Source organism: Salvelinus fontinalis, chromosome 14 (genome assembly GCF_029448725.1).
Source record: "Salvelinus fontinalis isolate EN_2023a chromosome 14, ASM2944872v1, whole genome shotgun sequence".
Taxonomy (NCBI): Eukaryota; Metazoa; Chordata; class Actinopteri; order Salmoniformes; family Salmonidae; genus Salvelinus; species Salvelinus fontinalis.
This window is the reverse complement of record NC_074678.1, coordinates 44,426,270-44,453,554: the sequence shown is the minus strand read 5'-3', so window position 1 is coordinate 44,453,554 and position 27,285 is coordinate 44,426,270. Positions and strand designations below refer to the sequence as shown.

At 42.9% G+C, this 27,285-nt stretch overlaps 2 protein-coding genes across 6 annotated transcripts in view; one reads left to right on the top strand and one right to left on the bottom strand.

The window, feature by feature from the left end:
* The first annotated feature begins 15,289 nt into the window (after positions 1-15,289).
* Positions 15,290-17,333, top strand: LOC129810954 (ubiquitin-60S ribosomal protein L40). Its single transcript, XM_055861982.1, has 5 exons — positions 15,290-15,398; positions 15,860-15,971; positions 16,080-16,166; positions 16,639-16,741; positions 17,168-17,333. The coding sequence occupies exons 2-5, from the start codon at positions 15,869-15,871 to the stop codon at positions 17,259-17,261; spliced, it is 387 nt and encodes a 128-aa protein (XP_055717957.1). The 5' UTR covers positions 15,290-15,398; positions 15,860-15,868; the 3' UTR covers positions 17,262-17,333.
* Positions 17,334-18,179: 846 nt separating this feature from the next.
* Positions 18,180-27,285, bottom strand: part of homer3b (homer scaffold protein 3b) — a 48,050-nt gene continuing 38,944 nt past the window's right edge. For all 5 annotated transcript variants that reach the window (XM_055861978.1, XM_055861976.1, XM_055861981.1 and 2 more), the window contains 3 exons: positions 25,787-25,900; positions 23,474-23,554; positions 18,180-23,106 (listed from right to left, as the gene is read on the bottom strand). In XM_055861978.1, coding sequence (XP_055717953.1) covers positions 22,921-23,106; positions 23,474-23,554; positions 25,787-25,900 — 381 coding nt within the window. In that variant the 3' untranslated portion in view covers positions 18,180-22,920. The remainder of the gene's footprint in view (positions 23,107-23,473; positions 23,555-25,786; positions 25,901-27,285) is intronic.

The window sequence follows — 27,285 nt, the reverse complement described above, 5'->3', positions numbered from 1 at the left end:
AGATACCTTGTAAGATAAAGGGCAAAACACATAAGAAAAATGTACTGAATGCACAACTAATGGAGACATCAGATTATGTTTTTTAGGGGAAGAGGTAGGCACTGGGCAGGAAGGTGCTGCCAGTAAGCCTAATGTTATCACTCTATCCTAATGCCGGGACTGGAAATGTTGTCGTTTTTATATAGTACATTGCTATAATACTTTTGACTATTGTTTTTGACACAAAGTAGGACTGACAGGTGTCTAATAAGCTAAAGTTTTGAACTGCAATTTAATGTAGGTTAAAATATGGAGAGAAGACTATTATTACAGCCTCAGATCTTGGAATATGGGTCATGCAGCCTATGGGTCAGACAGCCTGATGGTCAGCCAGCTCATTAGTCATTTATAAGGGATATTATTAAGAATAAATAGCTGACTTGAAATGATGAAACTCAGCCGCGAAGTGGTAGGCCACACAAACTCACAGAACGGGATCGCCAAGTGCTAAAGCACATAGCGCGTAAAAATCCTCTAGTCCTCGGTTGCGACACTCACTACCGAGTTCCAAACTGCCTCTGGAAGCAACTTCAGCACAAGAACTGTTCTTCAGGAGTGTCACGCCCTGGCCTTAGTATTCTTTGTTTTCTTTATTATTTTAGTTAGGTCAGGGTGTGACATGGGTTATTTATGTGGGTTTTGTAGTGTCTAGGGTGGTTGTAAGGTTTAGGGGGTTTATTTAGAGTAGTTGGGTTTATGTTTAGTGTAGTTGTCTAGGTGTGTCTATGGTTGAGTGTAGGTGTTTAGGAAAGTCTATGGTTGCCTGAATTGGGTCTCAATTAGAGACAGCTGGATATTGTTGTCTCTGATTGGGAGCCATATTTAAGGTAACCATAGGCTTTAGCTGTTGGTGGGGAATTGTCTATGTTGAACGTTTGTAGCCTGTGTGTGTGCACTACGTTTATAGCTTCACGGTCGTTTGTTGTTTTGTTAGTTTGTAAGTGTTTTGTTTCGTTTTGCCTTCTTCATAAATAAAAGAAGATGGCTTATTTTCCACAAGCTGCGTTTTGGTCCGTCTCACTCCCACACGATCATGACAGAATTCCCCACCAACATCGGATCAAGCAGCGTGTGCAACAACAGGACCCACCTACACAAGACTATTGGAATTGGGAGGAAATTCTGGACCGTGAAGTACCAGGAGAATATAACCGCCCCAAAGCTGAGCTGGAGGCAGCGAAAGCAGAGAGGCGGAGATATGAGGAGGCAGCAAGGAGACGTGGCTGGAAGCCTGAAAAGCCCGTGAGTACTACCCAAAAATTTATTGGGGGGGGGGGCTAAGAGGTAGTGGGCCAAGGGCAGGTAGGAGACCTGCGCCCACTTCCCAGGCTAACCGTGGAGAGCGGGAGTACGGGCAGACGCCGTGTTACGCAGTAGAGCGCACGGTGTCTCCTGTACGGGTGCATAGCCCAGTGCGGGTTATTCCACCTCCCTGCACTGGTAGGGCTAGATTGGGCATTGAGCCAAGTGTCATGAAGCCGGCCCTACATATCTGGCCACCAGTACGTCTCCTTGGGCCGGCTTACATGGCACCAGCCTTACGCATGGTGTCCCCGGTTCGCCTACATAGCCCGGTGCGGGTTATTCCACCTCCCCGCACTGGTCGGGCGACGGGGAGCATTCAACCAGGTAAGGTTGGGCAGGCTCAATGCTCAAGAGAGCCAGTACGCCTGCACGTTCCGGTATTTCCGGCGCCACCTCCCCGCCCCAGCCTAGTACCACCAGTGCCTACACCACGCACCAGGCTTCCAGTGTGTTTTCAGAGCCCTGTTCCTCCTCCACGCACTCTCCCTATGGTGCGTGTCTCCAGCCCAGTGCCTCCAGTTCCGGCACCACGCACTAAGCCACCTGTGCGTCTCCTGAGTCCTGTACACACTGTTATTTCTCCCCGCACTCGTCCTGAGGTGCGTGCCCTCAGCCCGGTACCACCAGTTCTGGTACCATGCACCAGTCCTATAGTGCGCCTTGAGAACTCAGTGTGCCCTGTTGTTGTTCCCCGCACTAGCCTGAAGGTGCGTGTCCTTAGCCCGGTACCTCCAGTTCCGGCACCACGCACCAGGCCTACAGTGCGTCTCAGCCGGCCAGAGTCTGCCGTCTGCCCAACGGTGCCTGAACTGCCCGTCTGTATTGAGCCTTCAAAGCCGCCCGTCTGCCATGAGCCTGCAAAGCCGCCCGTCTGCCATGAACCTACAGAGCCTTCCGCCAGACAGGAGCCGCTAGAGCCTTCCGCCAGACAGGAGCCGCTATAGCCTTCCGCCAGACAGGAGCCGCTATAGCCTTCCGCCAGACAGGAGCAGCCAAAGCCTTCGGCCAGACAGGATCAGTCTGAGCCATCCGTCTCCTCAGCGCCGTCTGAGCCATCCGTCTCCCCAGCGCCGTCTGAGCCGTCCGTCTCCCCAGCGCCGTCTGAGCCGTCCGTCTCCCCAGCGCCGTCTGAGCCATCCGTCTGTCCCGAGCCATTAGAGCCGCCCGTCTGTCCAGAGCCGTCAGAGTCGTTAGTCAGTCAGGAGCCACTAGAGCCATTCGTCAGTCAGGATCTGCCAGAGCCGCCAACCAGACAGGATCTGCCAGAGCCGCCAACCAGACAGGATCTGCCAGAGCCGCCAACCAGACAGGATATGCCAGAGCCGTCAGCCAGCCATGAGCGTCCAGAGCCGTCAGCCAGCCATGAGCGTCCAGAGCCGTCAGCCAGCCATGAGCGTCCAGAGCCGTCAGCCAGCCATGAGCTACCCCTCAGCCCAGAGCTGCCATTAATCCTGAACTGCCCCTCAGTCCAGAGCTGCCCTTCAGTACGGAGCTGCCCTTCAGTCCGGAGTTGCCCCTCTATCCTGAGCTATCTCTCTATCCTGACCTACCTCTCTGTCCTGAGCTATCCCTCTGTCCTGAGCTACCTCGTCCCGGAGCTGTCCTTTATCTTGGTGTTGCCCCTTAACCTAAGTGGGTGTAATATGAGGGTGGTCATTCTGAGGGAGAGACGTAAGCTGGGATTGACTATGGTGGGGTGGGGACCTCGCCCAGAGCCTGAGCCACCACCGTGGTCAGATGCCCACCCTGACCCTCCCCTAGACTTTGTGCTGGTGCGCCCGGAGTTCGCACCTTGAGGGGGGGGGTTATGTCACGCCCTGGCCTTAGTATTCTTTGTTTTCTTTATTATTTTAGTTAGGTCAGGGTGTGACATGGGTTATTTATGTGGGTTTTGTAGTGTCTAGGGTGGTTGTAAGGTTTAGGGGGTTTATTTAGAGTAGTTGGGTTTATGTTTAGTGTAGTTGTCTCGGTGTGTCTATGGTTGAGTGTAGGTGTTTAGGAAAGTCTATGGTTGCCTGAATTGGGTCTCAATTAGAGACAGATGGATATTGTTGTCTCTGATTGGGAGCCATATTTAAGGTAACCATAGGCTTTAGCTGTTGGTGGGGAATTGTCTATGTTGAACGTTTGTAGCCTGTGTGTGTGCACTACGTTTATAGCTTCACGGTCGTTTGTTGTTTTGTTAGTTTGTAAGTGTTTTGTTTCGTTTTGCCTTCTTCATAAATAAAAGAAGATGGCTTATTTTCCACAAGCTGCGTTTTGGTCCGTCTCACTCCCACACGATCGTGACAAGGAGCTTAATGAAATGGGTTTCCATGGCAAAGCAGCCACACACAAGCCTAAGATCACCATGCGCAATGCCAAGCGTCGGCTGGAGTGGTATAAAGCTCGCAGCCATTGGACTCTGGAGCAGTGGAAATGTGTTCTCTGGAGTGATGAATCACGCTTCACCCTCTGGCAGTCCGACGGATGAATATGGGTTTGGCGGATGCCAGGAAAACGCTACCTGCCCCAATGTATAGCGCCAACTGTAAAGTTTGGTTGGAGGAGGGATAATTGTCTGGGACTGTTTTTCAGGATTCAGGCTAGGCCACTTAGTTCCAGTGAAGGGATATCTTAATGCTACAGCATACAATTACATTCTAGATGATTCAGTGCTTCCAACTTTGTGGCAACAGTTTGGGGAAGGCCCTTTCCTGTTTCAGCATGACAATGGCCCCGTACACAAAGCGAGGTCCATACAGAAATTGTTTTTTCGAGATCGGTTTGGAAGAACTTGAACACATTTGGGATGAGTTGGAACACCGACTCCGAGCCAGGCCTAATCGCCCAACATCACTGCACGACCTCACTAATGCTCTTGTGGCTTGTCACGTTCCTGACCTGTTTTCTCTTGTTTTGTATGTGTTTATTGGTCAGGGCGTGAGCTGGGTGGGCATTTCTATGTGTTGTGTTTCTATGTTGGGTTAAAGGGTTAATTGACCTTGTATGGCTCTCAATCAGAGACAGGTGTTTTCGTTTTCCTCTGATTGAGAGACATACATAAGGGAGGTTGTTTCTCACTGTTTGTTTGTGGGTGATTGTCGCTGTGTCTATGTCGATGTTCTATGTTGCATGTATGCACTAGTTCATTCGTAGCTTCACGTTCGTCAGTTTTGTTATTTTGTTAGTTTGTTAAAGTGTTTCGTTTCATGTTCATCTTCGTAGAAAAATAAAAGAAGATGGCTTATTTTCCACATGCTGCGCCTTGGTCCTCACTCTCTACCTTTGACGATCGTGACATGGCTGAATGGAAGTCCCCGCAGCAATGTTCCAACATCTAGTGGAAAGCCTTCCCAGAAGAGTGGAGGCTGTTATAGCAGCAAAGGGGGACCAACTCCATATTAATGCCCATGATTTTGGTCATGTAGTGTATATACTTTCTATACCCTATAGGGATAATTGACAATTAATACATATTAATGGGGCCTTCCAAGTGGCGCAGCGGTCTAAGGCACTCCATTGCAGTGCTAGAGGTATCACTACAGACGCGGGTTCGATCCCTGGCCAGGGGGGATTTTCTTGGCTCATCGCGCTCTAGTGACTCCTTGTGGTGAGCCAGGTGCCTGCAGGCTGACCCCGGTTGTCAGTTGAACAGTGTTTCCTACGACACATTGGTGCGACTGGCTTCTGGGTTAAGCGGCGGGTGTTAAGAAGTGTGGTTTGGTGGGTCATGTTTCGGAGGATGCATGACTTGACTTTTGCCTGTTGAGGAGTTGCAGCGACGAGACAAGATCGAAATTGGAGAGAAAATGTTTTTAATGATCTTGCCAGACTTGTTGGGGTTGTTCGTCGGGGTGAATCTGATGGGGCAGCAGGAAAGCCCCACAATATCCTTAAAAAATTAAAGATTTTACACCGCTCCTCGGCAGGCTGGACGAATAGTTGGACGAAGGCTGGACGAATAGTTTCTGGAAATGTTTTGATTAATATAATGTATGAATCACTTAAATAAGTAGTTCAAGTAGTTCAAATAGGAAGATACTTTTCCCTCAGTTTTGCAATGAGCGCCAATGGGTAACCAAGGATTGCGGCAGGTCCTGTGTCCACCAAATAGTAGGTGGAGTCTCCAACCAAGGGGTAAGGCCAACATGTGATCGCCCCTAAAACGACATAAACAGTCACTTAGGGTGCCCAGGGCCCTGACCTCCAAGGGGCCCCCTATTGATTTTGTTGGCCAATCTCACTCAGATATCATTCAAATGGCATGTCTTGATAAAATGTCAAGACATGCCATTTGATGTCCCCAACCCATCGCTAAATGCGTAGAATTGCAGGAAATTAGCTGTAAAACAAAACAAATTCTCTCTGTCATCAAAACGGGAGCCACTTAAAGGCTAGGGCCGGCCCTGGGTGACCTAATCTAGTGTATACCTATAGTACACCACCTGTTTCTTGTCTGACTAGTGCAAAAAGTTGCTATATTTATTTCCTCCTTCAAAAAGACGTGTTGATGAAATAATGACCTTGGGCTATGTTTCCTCATGATAACTGGGTCATTGCCCTTTCAGGTGGGTGACATCAGGTGTAAAATATTTACGTCTACCCGCAAACTCACTGTTTTGCTCAACAAAGCAGCTCCCAAAACATGGCAATTAGCATATTGGTTTTAAGGTTATGTTGCTGTTTCATCATTAATCTATTTCTTTTTTACACAGATCATAGTTAATCACTTGTAAAAAATAAAAATAAAAGATTTTTTTTTTTTTTAAAGGGAGTAATTCCTAAAACTAAACCTGTCATTGGCCATACAGACACTAACCGAAACTAACTTCGGTAGCACAGGTATAATATAGGTATAAGGGTGTCATACAAACTCATGACAAGTCTTACAATGTTTTCAGTGTTTTGAGACCCACATTTTTTGCCAAATCACTATTTGGGGGGGGGGGGGGGGTTACCTGTTTTGTGTGTTATTTTGACATTTCTACGTGTCACATATCAGTTTGCAGACAATGTAAAAAAATATATATATCGTTGATAAAACGTATCGGTGCTTATTGTCGATTGGACATAAACTTTACATAACAAGTTGGAAATTGCAAATTCAACAATGAGTTGTTTGGAAGAAATCATTGGCTAACTGCAAGCATTGCAAAGCAATCATTAGCCTGTTATTCAGTGGAGTGGCTGTGTGGTCCCAAGTATAATCTTAAGTGGCTCTTTTCCTAGTTTAAAATTATAAACATTCAACATTGGCCATGCTGTCAATGAAGCATGATTTGTGCCGTGCTCAAAACAACTGTTAACTTGGAACTACAAAATCTGGCTAGTGAGTTCAAGGCAACTGGGAACTCGAGAAAAACCAGCTACGACTGGGAAAACGTTTTGAACTTTCATCCATCTCGGAATTGTAAATCGCGAACTCGGGCCTCTTTTAACAGCTACGACCTGAAGATCACTGACAACTTTTTTTTCGAGTTCCAAGTTGTCTTGAAAGCACCATACATCCAGAGAATGCCAGACTTTGATGACAACATTTTCCAACAATGGACCGCCGCGCCACCTTCCTGTTCAAGTGAGCACAGCACAACAAGGTGAGGCAAAAATGTTTTGTATGTTGCTGCATAAATAATGTAATATGCCAGGGAGATATACAGTTTCTTGTTAACGAACTATAGTTTTGGCAAGTCGGTTAGGATATCTACTTTGTGCATGACACAAGTAATTTTTTCAACAATTGTTTACAGACAGATTATTTCACGTAAAATTCACTGTATCATAATTCCAGTGGGTCAAAAGTTTACATACACTAAATTGACTGTGCCTTTAAACAGCTTGGAAAATGCCAGAAAATGTCATGACTTTACAAGCTTCTGATAGGCTAATTGACATAATTTGAGTCAATTGGAGGTGTACCTGTGGATGTATTTCAAGGCCTACCTTCAAACTTGGGGCCTCTTTCCTTGACATCATGGGAAAATCAAAAGAAATCAGCCAAGACCTCAGAAAACAATTGTCGACCTCCACAAGTTTGGTTCATCATTGGGAGCAATTTCCAAACGCCTGAAGGTACCACGTTCATCTGTACAAACAATACTACGCAAGTATAAACACCATGGGACCACGCAGCCGCCATACCGCTCCGGAAGGAGACGCGTTCTGTCTTCTAGAGATGAACGTACTTTGGTGTGAAAAGTTCAAATCAATCCCAGAACAACAGCAAAGGACCTTGTGAAGATGCTGGAGGAAACATGTACAAAAGTATCTGTATCCATAGTAAAACGAGTCGTATATCGACATAACCTGAAAGGCCGCTCAGCAAGGAAGAAGCCACTGCTCCAAAACCGCCATAAAAAAGCCAGACTACGGTTTGCAACTGCACATGGGAACAAAGATCGTACTTTTTTGAGAAATGTCCTCTGGTCTGATGAAACAAAAATAGAACTGTTTGGCCATAATGACCATCGTTATGTTTGGAGGAAAAAGGGGGAGACTTGCAAGCTAAAGAACACCATCCCAACCGTGAAGCACGGGGGTGGCAGCATCATGTTGTGGGGGTGCTTTGCTGCAGGAGGGACTGGTGCACTTCACAAAATAGATGGCATCATGAGGCAGGACAATTATGTGGATTTATTGAAGCAACATCTCAAGACATCAGTCAGGAAGTTAAAGCTTGGTCGCAAATGGGTCTTCCAAATGGGCAATGACCCCAAGCATACTTCCAAAGTTGTGGCAAAATTGCTTAAGGACAACAAAGTCATCACAAAGCCCTGACCTCAATTCTATAGAAAATTTGTGGGCAGAACTGAAAAAGTGTGTGAGAGCAAGGAGGCCTACAAACCTGACTCGGTTACACCAGCTCTGTAAAGAGGAATGGGCCAAAATTCACCCCAACTTTTGGGGGGAAGCTTGTGGAAGGCTACCCAAAACATTTGACCCAAGTTAAACAATTTAAAGGCAATGCTACCAAATACTAATTGAGTGTATGTGAACTTCTGACCCACTGGGAATGTGATGAAATAAATAAAAGCTGAAATAAATAATTATCTCTATTATTCTGACATTTCACATTCTTAAAATAAAGTGGTAATCCTAACTGACCTAAAACAGGGATTTTTTTACTAGGATTAAATGTCAGGAATTGTGAAAAACTGAGTTTAAATGTATTTGCCTAACATGCTGACCAGACCGGACATGTTGTGTGCGCTGCAAAATACATTTAGAAATCCATGTTATTCAATTATTGCACCCACACTGCTCGCGCGCGCCAACGAGCATCTGCGTTGCCAAGGGCTAAAATAGAAGTCATTCCTATTTCTGACGCAGATCGCGCTGCAAGTCCTGCCTCTCCCATCTCCTCATTGGTTTATAGAAGCAGGTACCCACGTGCCATCTCCTCATTGGTTATACCCACATGGGTGATTGAAAGACGAACTGTTGCCGGCTGTCATGGTATTACTATGAAAGTGTAGATGCCAATCACCATATAAGTTCAAAGATGAAAAGCCTGGAAGTAGGAGATATGACTAGAAACGATTCGGTTGACCGTTTTATATGTGGATTCATTGTCGGAGTAGAGGACCTTGTGCATTTCTGTAAGGGCTGTCGTTCTCCTCTTCCTCAGATGAGGAGAGGAGAGAAGGATCAGTGGACCAATACGCAGCATTAGGGAAATAAGCCATCTCTTTATTTGCAACGATGGCAACACGAAAACAAACACTTACAAATTTACAAAACAAGAAAACGACGTAGACGAAACCTTGAACATGAACTTAACTAACTAAACGTAGAACTCACGGACAGGAAACAGACTACATCAAAACGAACGAACAGCCAAACAGTCCTGTATGGTGCATACATCGACGACACAGGAGACAATCACCCACAAAACAAACAGTGAGAACACCCTACCTAAATATGACTCTCAATTAGAGGAAAACGCAAAACACCTGCCTCTAATTAAGAGCCATACCAGGCAACCCAAAACCAACATAGAAACAGAAAACATAGACTGCCCACCCAAAACACACGCCCTGACCATAAACACATACAAAAACAACAGAAAACAGGTCAGGACCGTTACAATTTCAGGTAAAATAACAACCTAACTAGCTAAATTAACCTAACTAGCTAAATTGCCATACATGTTTAATGCTTTTCGACTCCTCCCCAAATTAATGTCAAATTAATGTCATTGGTTCAGAGTTTGTTTTGATATTTTAACCTGCGTGTCGTGATTGCGTTTGGTGTAGGGGGACAAAATTAATTTATGCACGATGGCGCACGCACGCAGCCGGTTTGGGTTCCGTGTAAGGTGTATGTATACTGTAGCTAAGAAAGTAATATTAAGTGTATGTTGTGTGGTAAGCTGTTAGTAGCCCATTCACCTTAACAATTTGGTCTATTTTCCCCTCTTAATTTCGCCTACTCTTCTGACTTGGTGGTACACATGTAGCCTATAACCTGTTTTTGAGAAATGTAATCATCGAAAATTGTAAGAACTTTCATTGTCTGCTTATATGTACCCTTTATTTATCCTACGGTTCTAACTTGGTGTGCAGGGAGAACACTGTAAGAACGGCCCATGTTCTGAATTCTGTCGCTGTACATTTCAAAAGTGCTGAACAAATAGTTATATTGACTACGTCCGTTCTAGCTCGCTCATGGATTGCCTCTTATCCGCTTGTCGTAACCTTATGCCATAGTTTGTACATCTCAATTGTCAGTAGAAACCACATTTGTTTGAGCAAGTCAGCCATATCAGCTATGTTATTTTAAAAGGGAGTAAATTAGTCTGAATGAACTGTTTTGCTGCCAGACAAGGCTCCGCTGATAGCCAGGTGTAACAGTGGTAAGGTGTTGGGACTGCCTTTGGGACACTGCTGTTGGGACAGCTTTATGTAGGCCCTAACAGTTTGTGGGCACGGTTCGTCACTGTTATAGTGCAATTAATGTGTTGTAGTGGCTTTGCTGGCATGCATCCCAAATTTATTTTTGCCCTACAAAGATGTGCATGCTAAAATCGCCAACGAATGTTTTTTAAAGGCAGTTACCCTTATCAACAGCCGAAGTTTTCAATGTTAACAAAGTAGGAAGGTGAGTAAGCTTACCAATGCAAAAGTATGCAGCAATGTGTAGCATTGCTCTACATTATCCAGAGGCCCTGGTTTGTGTTTAAACCCCATAACTGCTTCGACACTTCACACTCGAAGTGCACGGTCCGCAAACTTCTGGGTCAAGGTTTATATCTTATCATGTCAGTGCGATTATCAGGCTTCTTGCACGGTTCCTCACTAGGCATGCAAGTCACTGGAGGTGATGTGACAGCCAACACGCCAAAGCTTAGCCTGGTCCCAGATCTAAATTACGGTGTATAGCCAACTCCTATGGTCATTGTCATGCCTAAGACGTGAAAGATATGACCGATTTGGGACCAGGTTTCCAAATTGTGCAGCATGGGTTTTTATTTCCACATTTATTTGATCATGTGTAGGCAGTCAAGTGTACAAGTTCAGCCAATAGAGGCAAGCAGTTGCTCCATGCTCCATTTGCTCAATAAACAAACAAAGCATTGAATAAAGCATGCATTTCAAGAGTAGGCCTATTAGTTTTTTTTTTAAAACAACATTGTTTTGTGCCAGAGCTTTTTCCTTGCAAATCCCCAAAATGTCACAAGATGATATACACTGAGTGTACAAACCATTAGGAACACTTTCCTAATATTGAGTTGCACCCCCTTTTGTCCTCAGAACAGCCTCAGTTTGTCAGGTCATGAACTCCACAAGCTTTTGAAAGCGTTCCACAGGGATGCTGGCCCATGTTGACTCCAATGCTTCCCACAATTGTGTCAAGTTGGCTGGATGTCCTTGACACACTTAACTGGTGCGCCTGGCACGTACTACCCCGTTCAAAGGCACTTAAATATTTTGTCTGGCACATTCACCCTCTGAATGGCATACATACACAATCCATGTCTCAATTGTCTCAAGGCTTAAAAATTCTTCTTTAACCTGTCTCCTCCCCTTCTTCTAAACTGATTTGAAGTGGATTTAACAAGTGAAATCAATAAGGGATCATTTCTTTCACCTGGATTCGCCTGGTCAGTCTACGTAATGGAAAGAGAAGGTTTTGCTAATGTTTTGTTTACTCAGTGTAAAGTAAATGCACATGGCTAATGTGGGTCGTCCAGGCAGGTCCTGGAGAGAGGCTTGGCCACAAAAGCCTTCATATGGGTCGTGCTGAAGTGTTGCTCATTGTAGGGAGTGGTGATGTGGCTGAATTTACAGTTTTTCTCAATTGCTAAACACAAAAACTGGTTCTTGGAGAACAAAAAACCATACCCTTACGTCATTCCCCAAAACACACACTTATTTCCCATAGTTGTAAACACTATTCACATGTTTCCATACATGTTTCAATATTCTAAACTCTCTGCAAAACCTTACACAAGTGGAAAAATAAATCATTCATTGCACTATATATTCATTCAGCAAACACATGCTCTCAATATAATTAACTCAAGTCATCACAACCTAAACTCAAAGAGCACACCTTTCACCAGGTGCAAACACTAAGCCTCAAAATTGTTAACACACCAATCAGGATTGCAGGATCAATAAATAGGGCCTAGAGGCATGTCCAAGTGCTTTGGAACAATGGATCCTAACAATGCCAAAGTTGCAAGACAACAGAGAGGAAGAGGAAGAGGAAGAGGACGACGACAAGTAATCTCGGTTGAAATCCGTGCCACCCTAGTTCATCATGTGCTCCTACATGGGAGGACTATGCGAGAAGCTGGACAGCTTGTGCAACCCAATTTTTTTTTACACCTTTATGTTAAGAACAAATTCTTATTTTCAACCTAAGCCGTTACACGGTTGCATCCATTATCCGTACTTTCAGAAGGGAAAATAGGTATTTTGCCTTGTTACTGTGATACGTGTAATGTTGTAGTGCATTTAGTCTAAATCTCCACTTTTGTTCTCAGTGTAGTTTTTACTACGGTAATGGATGACCATAGGTCAGTAATGGTCAAATTCATTTTTGCAGAACTGATAGGCGGCTGTCTATTGGAGGTAGGCGGATACTTCTCACAGCCGAGTAGGAGACTGCCCTGGTGAATATGGTGATTGCCAATAATGCTATCCGTTTGAGGGAAATTCAACCCCAATAGTTGAAGACCAGCTAGTCTTCCAAGGAATTGACAGCATCAGCGTTTCCATCATTGACCAGAGCAGTGTTTTGAATGAATCCCTCCAGTGTGTAACAAACAGATATGTAGTCTGTGTTTTTGACAGCTTGTGTGTGTTGTCTGAGGGCAAAGTTTGAATTGGGATCTAGATGTTTGTACCGTTGGGTTTGAGTTTTTAAAATTGTGTGACGATTTGAGAAAATGGTGAGTTGTTCCAGGAATTGTGTTTAAGCAATTGAGAAACTGTAATTTACAGATGGCAACCTGATCTCAGAACATTTTGTATTATGTATGTAATCTGAGACACTCCATTTAGTATGATATGTTACGTTTGGAATGGTTACATAAGCCAGATGGTTACTTAAGACAAAAACAGAAGAGTGGATGGGTAGGCGTATAACATGAACTTCTAGCAAGCTAAAGGTTGTGAGTTCTAATCTCATGACAGACAACTTTGGCATTTTAGCTAATTAGCAACTTTTCAACTGCTTACTACTTTTTAGATACTTTGCAACTACTTATGTCAGCTAACCTTAAGCTATACTAAATAAAAAATATAGTTTACTTAACGAAAGTTACTTTCAAAAAGTAGTTCACTACATCCAAACTACTTTGTGAAAGATTCTCATATCTATGTAAATCTAAAATGTCAGACCAAAAATTGCAAAAACAGATCACTCTGGAATCAGATGTTAACAAAATGTGTAATTTAGCCTATTAAACACAAGTTTATTTTAGGCACGCACAAACGTTTTTCAAATAAGAATTAGGCAGGTAGTGTGTAGTTTCAGTAGATAGCTACACCACTACATGATAAAAAAGTAATATACACTACCAAGATTTGAAGTTAGTTCAACTACCACCTAGCTACTGCAAAGTGTAGTTAAATGACTAGTTCAACTACATGTAGTTGACTCCTTCCCAACACTGAGGTATTCTCAGATATCTGCATTGCTTAAGCACTGACAACTGCAACACATTTCTGTTCAGCATTACACATCGTGCTGTGTGTGTGTCTAGGGAACATACAGTGCACATAATAAGCCTGAAGAAACATCAGTTTGACCCCCCTATGAAATATTAATTTGCATTAACAATACTGTCCTCTAGTGTTCGTTTACATAACCATAATTGACTTGTCGTTGCTTTCAGCGGTATTGGTTTTCAATTTCAATGGCACAGGAATTTCTGTACAGGAACCTCTGTACCAATTAATGATTTTTATTTTTTATTTCACCTTTATTTAACCAGGTAGGCCAGTTGAGAACAAGTTCTCATTTACAACTGCGACCTGGCCAAGATAAAGCAAAGCAGTGTGACAAAAACTACAACACAGAGTTACACATGGGATAAACAAACGTGCAGTCAATAACACAATAGAAAATCTGTAAACAGTGTGTGCAAATGCAGAGTATTAAAGTACATTTACACTGAACAAAGATAATATGTATTTATTTAACCCTAATTGTACCAGGTAAGTTGACAGAACATAATCTCATTTACAGCAATGAGGGGATGATTTAATTGTATGAGGGCCAGATTGGGAATTTAGCCAGAACACCGGGGTTAATACTCCTACTCTTATGATAAGTGCCATGGAATCTTTAGTGACCACAGAGAGTCAGGACACCTGTTTAACATCCCATCTGAAAGACAGCGCCCTACATAGGGCAATGTCCCAATCACTGACTTGGGGCATTTGGATATTGCCTCCTACTGGCCCTCCACTTCCAGCAGCATCTGGTCTCCCATCCAGGGACCAACCAGGACCAAACCTGCTTAGCTTCAAAGGCAAGCCAGCATTGGGATGCAGTGTGGAATGCTGCTGGCAATATAAAAATACAACATGCAACAATTTCAACAACTTTACTGAGTTACAGTTCATATAAGGAAATCAGTCAATTGAAATAAATTCATTAGGCCCTAATCTATGGATTTCACATTTATTTAACTAGGCAAGTCAGTTAAGAACAAATTCTTATTTTCAATGGCAGCCTGGGTTAACTGCCTTGTTCAGGGGCAGAATGACATATTTTTACCTTGTCGGCTCTTCAGCTGACTTTGATCTCTAGCTGGACGGTGTTTCCTCCGACACATTGGTGCAGCTGGCTTCTGGGATAAGCAAGCAGTGTGTCAAGAAGCAGTGCGGACTTGGCAGGGTTGTGTTTCAGCGGATGCTTGGCTCTTAACTTTTGCCTCTCCTGAGTCCATAGGGGAGTTGCAGTGATGGGACAAGACTGTAACAAGGAAAGCAGCCGGGTGGGTTCAATTGGATATCATAAAAAATTGTATTTTATTCATAATAGCATTTCTGTGGATAACCTTACAATATAAATTTGCCTTGCCTCACGTTCACATACAGTATCAACGCTGTTTGCATGGCAATTAGGAAGATGTTGTTTTGAAACTTAAGAGTTGCTGTTAGAGCATCTTAAATGGAGTTAATGTGGCATATTTTCATCCCTTACCGTGAACCTGTCTTCCCTATTTCTCCCACCACTGATAAATTCATACATACTGTACATTATATAGTCAAATAAATGATTAAATAATACACACTTGAGACAGGTATGGTAATATAAATGACCTCATCAGAGAAGTTTACTCAGTCACACCAGAGGGTGGCAGTAAAATGTAATTATCTAACACCTGTTCCAAGCGACTGGTCGTTTGTGGATACAATTTAGTGATACCGGTAGTATATTGCAACTTTAAATGATCCTGAAGCTAACTTTCCCCACATTTTGCTGTTAGTAGAGTCAGGATTAATCAAACAGATTTGTGAAAATTAAAAAAGCTGGTGCGAAGCAGAAGAGGATGTGATGTAATATAACTTCCGCCTTGTACAGACTCTTTTCGTTGAGGCTCAGCAAGCAGCCGGGTGGGTTCACATTTTTGTCCATAACCATTTTTGGGAAATTGACTAGAATACGCATTTATAATGTTATAGAAATACACCAGTGTCTGCCCGCTACCATATACGTGTACTTGTAGCCATTTGGTTATCTCATGTTAGATGTGTAAATATGAGTATTGAAATACGAGCTCCAACATGTGGCAGAGGCCTTATTAGAAGCACTGGCTGGACCGCAGTTGATGGCTAGCTAATACGTTAGCGAGGTGGTTGGATACTCATTCGTATTGCCGATGGTATAGCCAGCGTGTTCACTATTGTCCTCCAAAGAGATTAATACTCGTTAATGACTGAGTTGTGGACTTCCATAGCATTGTTTGTGGATTTCCATCCTTGGTGCCAGGGAGTAGCAGACTCCGCTAGTTAACAAGCTTCTAAAATAAATCCGCTAACTTACCACCAACTTGCACCAATTTCTCTCCCAACAGCCTGCCAAGATGCAGATCTTTGTGAAGACGTTGACGGGGAAAACCATCACCCTTGAGGTTGAGCCCAGCGATACTATTGAAAATGTCAAGGCCAAGATCCAGGATAAGGAAGGTATTTTAAGTTTAATTGTAGCTCATTTGTCATACTGTATGGCTTTGATACTAGCACTGTGCATGAGTGATTTCATTAGTGGGTCATCAATGTGCTTTCTATTCTCAGGTATTCCTCCTGACCAGCAGCGTCTGATCTTCGCTGGAAAACAGCTTGAAGATGGTCGCACCTTGTCAGACTACAACATCCAGAAAGGTAAGAGAAGGAGTTAATGAGAGTATGTAATGCTGCTCAAAGTTATGAGTTAGCCCTATGTGAAAAGGTACAGGTGCTTTTAAAGACATACTTTGGGGCTATACTTTTTTTAAACCTGCTTCAGGCTGGAGGTGTCAATGTGTAGTTCATACATGCATTATCTATGAGCAGAATTACTGTTTTACCTAAGATAGCTACAAAGTTTTTTCTGGGAGCTTTGTGTGCTATTTTCTCCCACTTGGGTCAGCCCCCTAAATTATTTTCAGCCAATGAGCTTCAGCCTCTTGCCATTTGAGTGACAGCTAGCAAGATGCATGCACAGCAGAACGAGAGGGCGTACAATGATGTGGTGCACATATCAGTACATGTGATGTAGTACAACATTTTTGGGGACCACTTTTGACTTGTGCATGCTAGTTTCAGAACTACTGGCTAAGAAGTGTACAAAAGTACTATTTTTGTTCCCCTCCAGAGTCCACCCTGCATCTTGTGCTGCGTCTGCGTGGAGGCATTATTGAGCCATCTCTGAGACAGCTGGCCCAGAAGTACAACTGCGACAAAATGATCTGCCGCAAGTAAGTTAACTTAATGCCGGCAATGAACAACTGTTTTTACAAAATATTTAAGGTTGGAGCATTTCTTTAAACTCACCCTTTATTTTTAGTGTCAGTTTACCATTAAGAAACCTAAATGCACATTTGAGATTGAGGTGATGGAAATGCAACATTCAGCAACTGCAGTAATGTTGCTCTGTTAAAGGAAAACTTAATTCCCCTTGATGTGAGAGTGTCCCCTTGAATGGATGACTGGACAATGGACCTGTTAATTCTGTTTCACGTCAACCATATCCCACACGTTCAGATTTCATAAGTCTGAAAAGACTGGGTAGCTAATCAGTATAATGTATTAGTTCAAATTAACCCATTTGGAGCGCTAGTTGGCAGTGGTTTACACCGCTGGACTACAAACTTTGGACAGTTCTGAGCCTTTTTGTGCTGCAGGTGCTACGCTCGCCTCCATCCTCGTGCTGTTAACTGCCGCAAGAAGAAGTGTGGACACACCAGCAACCTGCGCCCCAAGAAGAAGCTGAAGTAAACTGTTTGCTTGGTGCTTTCTTTGGGACATATGCAGAACTGTTATGTAAAATAAACATTTTTTTAAATGACATTGCCTGGCCTTGATGCAAAGTTAATCCATAATTGAAGGGTCTGAGCTAAAGGACCGTCTGAATTTGATTGATAGTCAGGCCTTCATGAGGGCATGGACAGCTCAAAAAAACATTAAAACAAATCAAATAGCCAGACAATTCAAGGTGACTTGCGTACATACTTGTGTGACAAATTAATTGAACCGGCCCCAAATGAAGCTGACAAATGCACAATGGCTCTGAATTCACATACATGTGTTTGAAATGGCAGGCATGATTTATTTTATTTTTTTACAATTTAGTGTGCTTTAAATGCCAGTTTAAAATGTCACTAATTTTGGCTTTTAATCTACACAGACAAAAATAAACAATTTCAATAGGGCATAATTTATCGTTTTCACGACATAGGCCTTCACACTTGGGAGACTGGCCCAGCCAATCAAAATTAGTTTTTCTCCACAGGGGCTTTATTACAAACACTCCTGTTTCATCAGCTGTCCGGGTGGTTGGTCTCAAACAATCCCGCAGGTGAAGAAGCTGGGTGTGGAGGTCTGGGGCTGGTGTGGTTTGCGGTTGAGGCAGATCGGATGTACTGCCAAATTCTTTAAAACAACGGAGGTGGCTTATGGTAGAGAAATTAACATTAAATGCTCTGGATATTATTGCAGTCAGAACACTCCAACTTGGGACATCTGTGTTGTGACAACTGCTCATTTTAGTGGCATTTTTGGGACCAACACTTTACATGTTGCGTTTATCTGTAAAGTATTTGATGCACACTTGAAAAAAATTGTTGTTCGACAACAGCTGATCGTTCATTATGAGGGAATGCACTAAAGGTGGGAATCAACGCATTAGTTGACACATTCTCAGTAGGCTGATATTTGTTTTTACTGAACAGTATGCAAGCAAGATTTCTGATAAGGCCAACATGTTTGTGCTTGATGCACTTGTGCACAACCAACAATTTACAAGATAAAAATGTGCAGTACACAGGATTTTATGGCATTGTAAAGTACAGCTTGTGTTCAAAACAAATTAAAAAGAAATTGCTGGCAAGTGAAATACTGAGACCCCAAAGCGAAGGAAAATTCCTCGTATATTGAAACTTTTATTATAAACATGGGTTCCTCCTATGCAGAAAGTAAAGTCAAATCAGGCAAGTGTGGTTAATAAGGCCCTGTTTTAATACTGGAATTTTTTTATCCTTGTTAAGTAAGGCAAATATAAACCACCTGTCCAATAATGTGATTACAAGGATAATCATAATATTTGGAAGTACTAAAATACTGACTTAGAGTTCAAAGCAGGTCGCTGAGGTATTTTAAATATTAGTGGTTGTCAGTAAGTTACTTGTGTATTAAGAGTATGAGAACACTATATTTTAATTACAGAATAATTCCACAGGCATTCCAAGACAATTCTTTTCCATTATAGAAATGTATTGTCCAGTCAGTACAGATTGTGCTTCATCCAGTTGTGGGTAAGAAAAGTGCATCTTTGGTACTGCATTTTGTATCCTTACTCCAGTTGGATGATCACATTTTGTCAACAGTCTTCTCCTTAAGGTTGTAGATAGGCTCGGAAAACAACCATGTTGACCCCCCCCCCACCCCACCACACTCCCCAAAGAATTAAGAATATAGGCATCAAGAAGTACACAAAGCAGGTTGCACTTCCTGATTATCTTTACATAAATTCTTGGATGACAGTCACACTTTTAGGTAGGAACAGCAGAGACCACGTTTACATGCATACCAATATCCCGTTATTTTCGGTATACTCAAGTATTCTGTTTTTGAGTTGACGCATATATAAAACTTATCCTGTTTACAATAACCCTAAAAATTTTGTATCCCGGTTTTGAGGAACCCGTTTATTTAACTAGGCAAGTCAGTTAAGAACAAATTATTATTTACAATGATGGCCTACTCCGGCCAAATCCTAACCCAGACGACGCTAGGCCAATTGTGGGACTCCCAATCACGGCCGGTTGTGACACTGCCTAGAATCGAACCAGGGTCTGTAGTGACACCTCTAGCACGGTGATGCTGCACCACTCGGGAGCCTGGGATATGCTGATCTTAGACAAGATACTGTGGCATGTAAACATCTTATCACGTTTAGGCCCACTGTTGTTTTTCAAGTTCTGCGCAGGCTCAGTTTCACATATCATGGGTGTTGTGATGTTTTCCTCTGATTCTCAAACAAATCACTTCAAAAAGTTGGCTACATGCGCAGTTCCATCCACCATAATATTTTTTTTTTCTGATACTCTGTAGGCTACTGGAATGTATAGCCTACTGGCTTAGGATACTTTCACCCCTAATTTAGATATGTTTCTGCTTATAATTTCCAACATTTGGAAGACCATTTGTTTTTCAACTATAGTTCGATACAGTGCATTCGGAAAGTATTCAGACCCCTTCGTTACGTTACGGTCTTATTCTAAAATGGATTCAATTATCCCCCCCCCCCCCTCAATCTACACACACAATACCCCATAATGACAAAGCAAAAACATATTTTTTGCAAATTTATACAAAAATAAAAACTGAAATACCTTATTTACATAAGTATTCAGACCCTTTGCTATGAAACTTAAATTGAGCTCAGGTGCATCCTGTTTCCATTGATCATCCTTGAAATGTTTCTACAACTTGATTGGAGTCCACCTGGGGAAAGGTACTAAGAAATGTCTGCAGCGTTGAAAGTCTAAGAACACCGTAACCTCCATCATTCTTAAATGGAAGAAGTTTGAAACCACCAAGATCCTTAGAGCTGGCCACTCAGCCAAACTGAACAATCAGGGGAGAAAGAGAAATCAGTGATGTGACCAAGAACCCAATTGTCACTGACAGAGCTACTCTCTGGGGATGGGAGAGCCTTCCAGAAGGACAACCATTTCTGCAGCCCTCCACCAATCAGACCTTTATGGTAGAGTGGCCAGACGGAAGCCACTGCTCAGTAAAAAGGCACATGACAGCCCACTTTGAATTTTCCAAAAGGTACCTAAAGGAATCAGGCCATGAGAAACAAGATTCTCTGGTTTGATGAACTGGGACTGTGAGACTAGTCAGGATAGAGTGAAAGATGAACAGAGCAAAGTACAGAGAGAGCCTTGATGAAAACCTGCTCTAGAGTGCTCAGGACCTGAGACTGAGGTGAAGGTTCACCTTCCAACAGGACAACGACCCTAAGCACACAGCCAAGACAGCGTAAGAGTGGCTTCGGGACAAGTCTCAATGTCCTTGAGTGGCCCGGACTTGAAACCAATCTAACATTACTGGAGAAACCTGAAAATAGCTGTGCAGCGACGCTCCCCATCCAACCTGACAGAGCTTGAGAGGATCTGCAAAGCAGAATGGGAGAAACTCCCCAAATACAAGTGTGCCATGCTTGTAGCGTCATACCCAAGAAGACTCGATGCTGTAGTCAATACAAAAGGTGTTTCAGCAAAGTACTGAGTACAGCGTCTGAATACTGTACAATGTGATAGCCATTTTGTATTTGTAATACATTTTCCCTCATTGTTTTTGCTTTGTCATTATGGGTTATTGTGTAGAATGTAGCATAATTTTATCAATTTGAGAATGTAACAAAATGTGGAGAAAGTCAAGGGGTCTGAATACTTTCCAAATGCACTGTACATGCAGCTTCTCTTTTGTCATAACTTGATGCCCTAGAAGACTAAATAAAGTAATGTTTACCAGATGAATGCATTAGTAATCTAGTTACCAGTAAATTTGTCTGTTTCGTTATGGGACCTGGGAGAAAACACAATAACTCCAAATCAGTGGGAAAATTGTTCCTGTGGAAAATGTCCAAATATCATCAATTTGACTGGTTAAGGTTAAATGAAAAGCTGGGAAAACACTTCTGATGAGACTTCAGTTCGTCTCAGGTGCATATTTTGTGTGGGTGAACTACTGTCTGCTTGCATAACAGTGTCAAATATAACATGTTACACACATATTCACATTTTCTCAAGAGATGCTGAAAGAAAAAAAATCATATTTCTCCACTCCTGTTCCCGAGACAAAATTAACATTTGTTGTATCATTTTACAATAAGAAATGCATTATTGCCTCCCGGGTGGCGCAGTGGTCTAGGGCACTGCATCGCAGTGCTAGCTGCGCCACCAGAGTCTCTGGGTTCGGGCCCAGGCTCTGTCGCAGCCGGCCGCGACCGGGGGGTCCGTGGGGCGACGCACAATTGGCCTAGCGTCGTCCTGGTTAGGGAGGGTTTGGCCGGTAGGGATATCCTTGTCTCATCGCGCTCCAGCGACTCCTGTGGCGGGCCGGGCGCAGAGCGCGCTAACCAAGGGGGCCAGGTGCACGGTGTTTCCTCCTACGCATTGGTGCGGCTGGCTTCCGGGTTGGAGGCGCGCTGTGTTAAGAAGCAGTGCGGCTTGGTTGGGTTGTGCTTCGGAGGACGCATGGCTTTCGACCTTCGTCTCGCCCAAGCCCGTACGGGAGTTGTAGCGATGAGACAAGATAGTAATTACTAGCGATTGGATACCACGAAAATTGGGGAGAAAAGGGGATTAAAAAAAAGAAATGCATTATTCTGCAGGAGTTAATATTATATTATTCTACGTGTGAGAGGTTATAGGCCGACAGTCAGTGTCCACATTTCAGTTACTATTCCATTTAACCCATATGAACTTAAATTAGGAATATTCTATTTAGTCACATGGATACTTGTGAGCGGGATGTCAAAGTAAACAGCTTATGCCGAATAAGACCTTAAGCAGGATATGAGCTACTATCCGAAATGCATGTAAATGTGGTCATTGTTCAACAGAATTGCAGTTTGTCTACATGAACAAGGTGAGATTACATTACCTACAGAGTACTTGTCAAAAAACTGTATTGCTAATTCAACACTGATTTAACCTTACTTGTACCTATATAATACCAAGAAAAAATGCCTCAATGCCTAGGTCAGAAGAGAATCTCGATGGTGTGCATGAGTGAAAGTAGAGATACCAGGTTAGCTTTGCATTGAATCAAGTACAGTACATCTTTACTAATAACACTACTTGTGCTTTTAAATCTATTTGTAAAAGGTTGCACATTGGGTAATGCGCATAACTCACATTACTGTACTTGTGGCAAGGTTCTTCACTGAGCTCATTAAGTTTTGTCATTGAGTACCCTTGGTGATAAACTCTCCGCAGCAACATTTCTGTAGGATTACCAAATAATTATTATGTAAACTGTTAATGTAATACAACACATAAAACAACAGAAGTAAATCTATTATTAATTGTTAATACTGACAAACGGAAACAATAATTTGGCAACTACATTTTTAAGTACAAGTCCAGATTCATTTAAACTTCTTTTAAAAGTTCAAGACCCAACAAAACATTTAGATAAATGGTGTAAACGTCGACTTAACAATTCTCACAGCGACGAAGAAAATAAAATTAGACTGCTCCTATCCATCACCTTGAAAATAACAATGTACCGCTGCAACGGGTGTATCCACGGTTCTACTCTTAACCGCTGTAATAATGTGCTTGAGCAAACATTGTTCCAAAAGAGCTAGCTTCCTTTCCGTCCTTGTTCATCGCCCTCTAAATCCTGTCATCGCGTTGCGCTATTTGTCGATGAGCTTGGCCAAGCTCTGTCGCAGGTCATTCAGGTCGAAGATCTTGACATCCAGGACGTCGATGACCCGCTGAACCTCACTCTCCGCCCTATCCCGCTCCTCCAGAGAGGAAGCCAGAGTCTGCTCGGCTCTCTCCACCCGTTGCTCAAGTTCTGCATTCCGTGTCTCCAGATCCTAGAAGGTCCACAAGGTGACAGAGGACTTCGGATCAATTCATGTTAAAGATCTCAATTGCATACTCCTAGCATATTCTCTATTCATCTCCTTATCAAAACTCATTGGATGAGAATGCCAGAGGTCCCTCCACTCTGACCATCTCCAATGGATTTTGAGGAGGAGGCCAGTAGAGAGGATGCGAGGAGTATGTAATTGAGATTCTCCCACTGTCATATCTTTAGATATTCCCCCTGCATTTTTTCAGACCCTTTGAAAACTCTGAGACCCCCAAGCGGTGCCCGACCCCCTGGCTGAGAATCACTCGTCTTCAGTATAGTTTGGAAAAGCCAAAACTGCATGTTCTGCCCCAATTCCTAAAACTCACCTGAAGTCTCTGAACCGCCTCTTCCCTCTCTTTCTCTAAATCACGAATATCTGAATTCTTGCTCTGTAGATTGTGGATTTCCTAAAAAAGACAAAGTATATTGAAAGCGTGTGGTTCCTGAGCAATTCCCAAGCAATTAACATCCCATCATGTATAAAAATGCTGGGTAGGCCCAGTTGACCATTATTTTGGCTACCACAGGACTACAATGCCCCACATCGACAGGGCACGAATGGTTTTATGAGCATGAAAACAATATAAACCATATGACATGGCAGTCTCAGTCACCAGATCTCAACCCAATTTAACACTTATGGGAGAGTTTGGAGCAGCGCCTGAGACAGTTTTCCACCACCATCAACAAAATACCAAATGATGGAATTTCTTGTAAAAGAATGGTGTCACATCCCTCCAATAGTTCCAGGCACTCGTATAATCTATACCAAGGACTATTAATAAAGTGGCCCAATGCCCTATTAAGACACTTCATGTTGATGTTTCCTCTATTTCGGCAGTTACCTGTAGATATACAATACCAGTCAAATGTTTGGCCACACCTACTCATTCAAGGGTTTCTTTATTTTGACAATTTTCTATAGTGAAGACATCAACACTATGAAATAACACATATGGAATCATGTAGTATTCCAAAAAGTGTTAAATCAAAATATATATTTTAGATTCCTCAAAGTAGCCACCCTTTGCCTCGATGAAAGCTTTGCACACTCTTGGCATTCTCTCAACCAGCTTCACCTGGAATGCTTTTCCAACACTCTTGGAGTTCCCACATATGCTGAACACTTGTTGGCTGCTTTTCCTTCACTCTGCGGTCCAACTCATCCCAAACCATCTAATTTGGGTTGTGGTCAGGTGATTGTGGAGGCCAGGTCATCTGATGCAGCAATCCATCACTCTCCTTCTCTATCAAATAGCCCTTACACAGCCTGGAGGTGTGTTGGGTCATTCATCCTGTTGAAAAACAAATGATAGTCCCACTAAGCCCAAACCAGATGGGATGGCGTATCGCTGCAGAATGCTGTGGTAGCCATGCTGGTTAAGTGTGCCTTGAATTCTAAATAAAATCACAGACAGTGTCACCAGCAAAGCACCATCACACCTCCTCCTCCATGCTTCACGGTGGGAACCACACATAGGGATATCATCTGTTCTCCTACTCTGCGTCTCACAAGGACAAGGAGGTTGGAACCAAACATTTTGAATTTGGACTTCAGACCAAAAGACAGATTTCCACCGGTCTAATGTCTATTGCTCGTGTTTCTTGGCCCAAGCAAGTATCTTCTTCTTATTAGTTCATTTTTATTGGTGTCCTTTAGTAGTGGTTTCTCTGCAGCAATTTGACCATGAAGGCCTGATTCACGCAGTCTCCTCTAAACAGTTGATGTTGAGATGTGTCTGTTACTTGAACTTTGTGAAGCATTTATTTGGGCTGCAATCTGAGTTGCAGTTAACTAATTAACTTATATTCTGCAGCAGAGGTAACTCTGGGTCTTCCATTCCTGTGGCGGTCCTCATGAGAGCCAGTTTCATCATAGCTCTTGATGGTTTTTGTGACTGCACTTGAATAAACTTTCAAAGTTCTTTACATTTTCCAGATTGGCTGACATTCATGTATTAAAGTAATGATGGACTGTCATTTCTCTTTGCTTATTTGAGCTGTTCTTGCCATAATATGGACTTGGTCTTTTACCAAATAGGGCTATCTTCTGTATACCACCCCTACCTTGTCACAACACAACTGATTGTCTCAAATGCATTAAGGGATGAAATTCCACAAATTAACTTTTAACAAGGCACACCTGTTAATTGAAATGCATTCCAGGTGACTACCTCATGAAGCTGGTTGAGAGAATGCCAAGTGTGTGCAAAGCTGTCATCAAGGCAAAGGGTGGCTACTTTGAAGAACCTCAAATATAAGATATTTTGATTTGTTTAACACTTTTGGTTACTACATGATTCCATGTGTTATTTCATAGTTTTGATGTCTTCACTATTATTCTACAATGTAGAAAATAGTAAAAAAATTAAGAAAAACCCTTGAATGAGTAGGTGTGTCCAAACATTTGACTGGTACTGTACGTAAAGCAATTTCCTTTGAACAAGAGGTGGAATTCAGAGTATGCAAAGCACAGGAAGTGCTCGAAAAATTGGTTTCTTGAGATTCTCAAGTGAAAACCTCAGCTTGTACCTCACCAGTTTCTTTCAACGGTGCTATCTAGACAGCCTAGAAGACTGGCATCTTGAGGCTAGCAGTACCTGGCTGCCTGGAAAGTGTGTCTGAGCCCCGGGTCTCACCTCGTCTTTAGCTTTGAGCAAGGCTTCCAACTCCTCTAACGTCTGGGTCAGCTCATCCCTCGTCTCAGATTCACTGGGACCAGGCCGCCCGCTCTGAGCCTCCAGCTCTGCCACCTGCCAACACACAACACCGGAGAGAATAACAAGGAAGGACTTTTTAAATCTTAGTGTACATGCTATTACAGGATTTGTTTTTTTCCATTTATATTTGGACTTTGGCACGTGGAGCGCACAGATTCACGTCACTTTGTTAGTCAGTATGTGTTACACCTGTGCTGGTTTGTCATCTCGTTTGTGGGAAGGTGTTTCACCTGGGCTGGTAATATTTAAGAGTGGCTTGCCCAGTGCTCCAGTTGTCTTGAGAGATGTGGAGGGTTAACACCTTTAGTTGGCACTCTTCATTTGATTTCTGAAAGAACAATCCTTTATCTGATCTTACCGGTTTTTGTTTTGCTCCACTTTTTGGTTTGCGGCCTGTCTTTAATTTTGTTTGCCTGTTCTTGGGCAAATTTAGTGGGTGCTCACGGTGGGTGTCTTTAGGTCCCAGTTGTTGTTGCTAGTCAACTTTCAGTAAACACCCCCATGAGTGTCTTTCAGTACCCCTCCTAAAACCCCCACATGTTTTGTTTTGGTTGTTGTCAGTGACTCTTTGTTAGTGCGCCAATTTTTTTCTTGCTGGGGAATGTAACAAAATGGGGGCTTGTCTGGGATCTTGTTTCCCATGTGTATGGTAGTCGCTCTAATCACCTACTCAGAAGCTCTGCTGTGCCCAGATATTTGAATGTTCAAAATACACTTTTGTCATAGTTTCTGTCACTGACATCCACCCTGAGACTGTTGGAATCATTTTGAAAGTTGCATAAACACACAGGCTTATAAAATAAAATAAAATAAAACATGGACTTTAAGCATTTGTGAAAAACCCTACATGGGAGATGCTAGATAAATGTAAAAAGGCAAATCTGCTCGTCATCGCAAAGCATTATGACATCAAAGTTGCACATGCCGATTCGAGAGTGGTAGTAAAAGGGTTAGTCTACAGTGTATTGATTTGGTGGGAGGAGAAAATTCTTCCTGGGAGGGAGGATGATGAATAGGGTCCCAAGGGTGGTAGAGTACACCCCATTGACATGCAAAACTGTGAGAGGTAGAACTAAAGGCAAAATGAAAACAACAGAAATTAGAGTTTGAGCACAAGGAAAGACAAGATGGGTGTGCAGCCAAACAACAAGAACATGAACATGCCATTCAACAGAGATATATATAGATCTGGAAACACTCAATCCAGTCAGGCCATCCAGCACCCTCAACAGAGTTTGGTCTTGGACGGAACAGCCTGCTTGTACACATCACTGACAATCTGAAATGGTCCACCCACACACACAGTGTGGTGAAAAAGGCAACCTCAGCAGGCTGAAGAAATTAGTCTTGGCACCTAAGACCTTCACAAACCTTTACAGATGCACAATTGAGAGCATCCTGTCGGGCTGTATCACCGC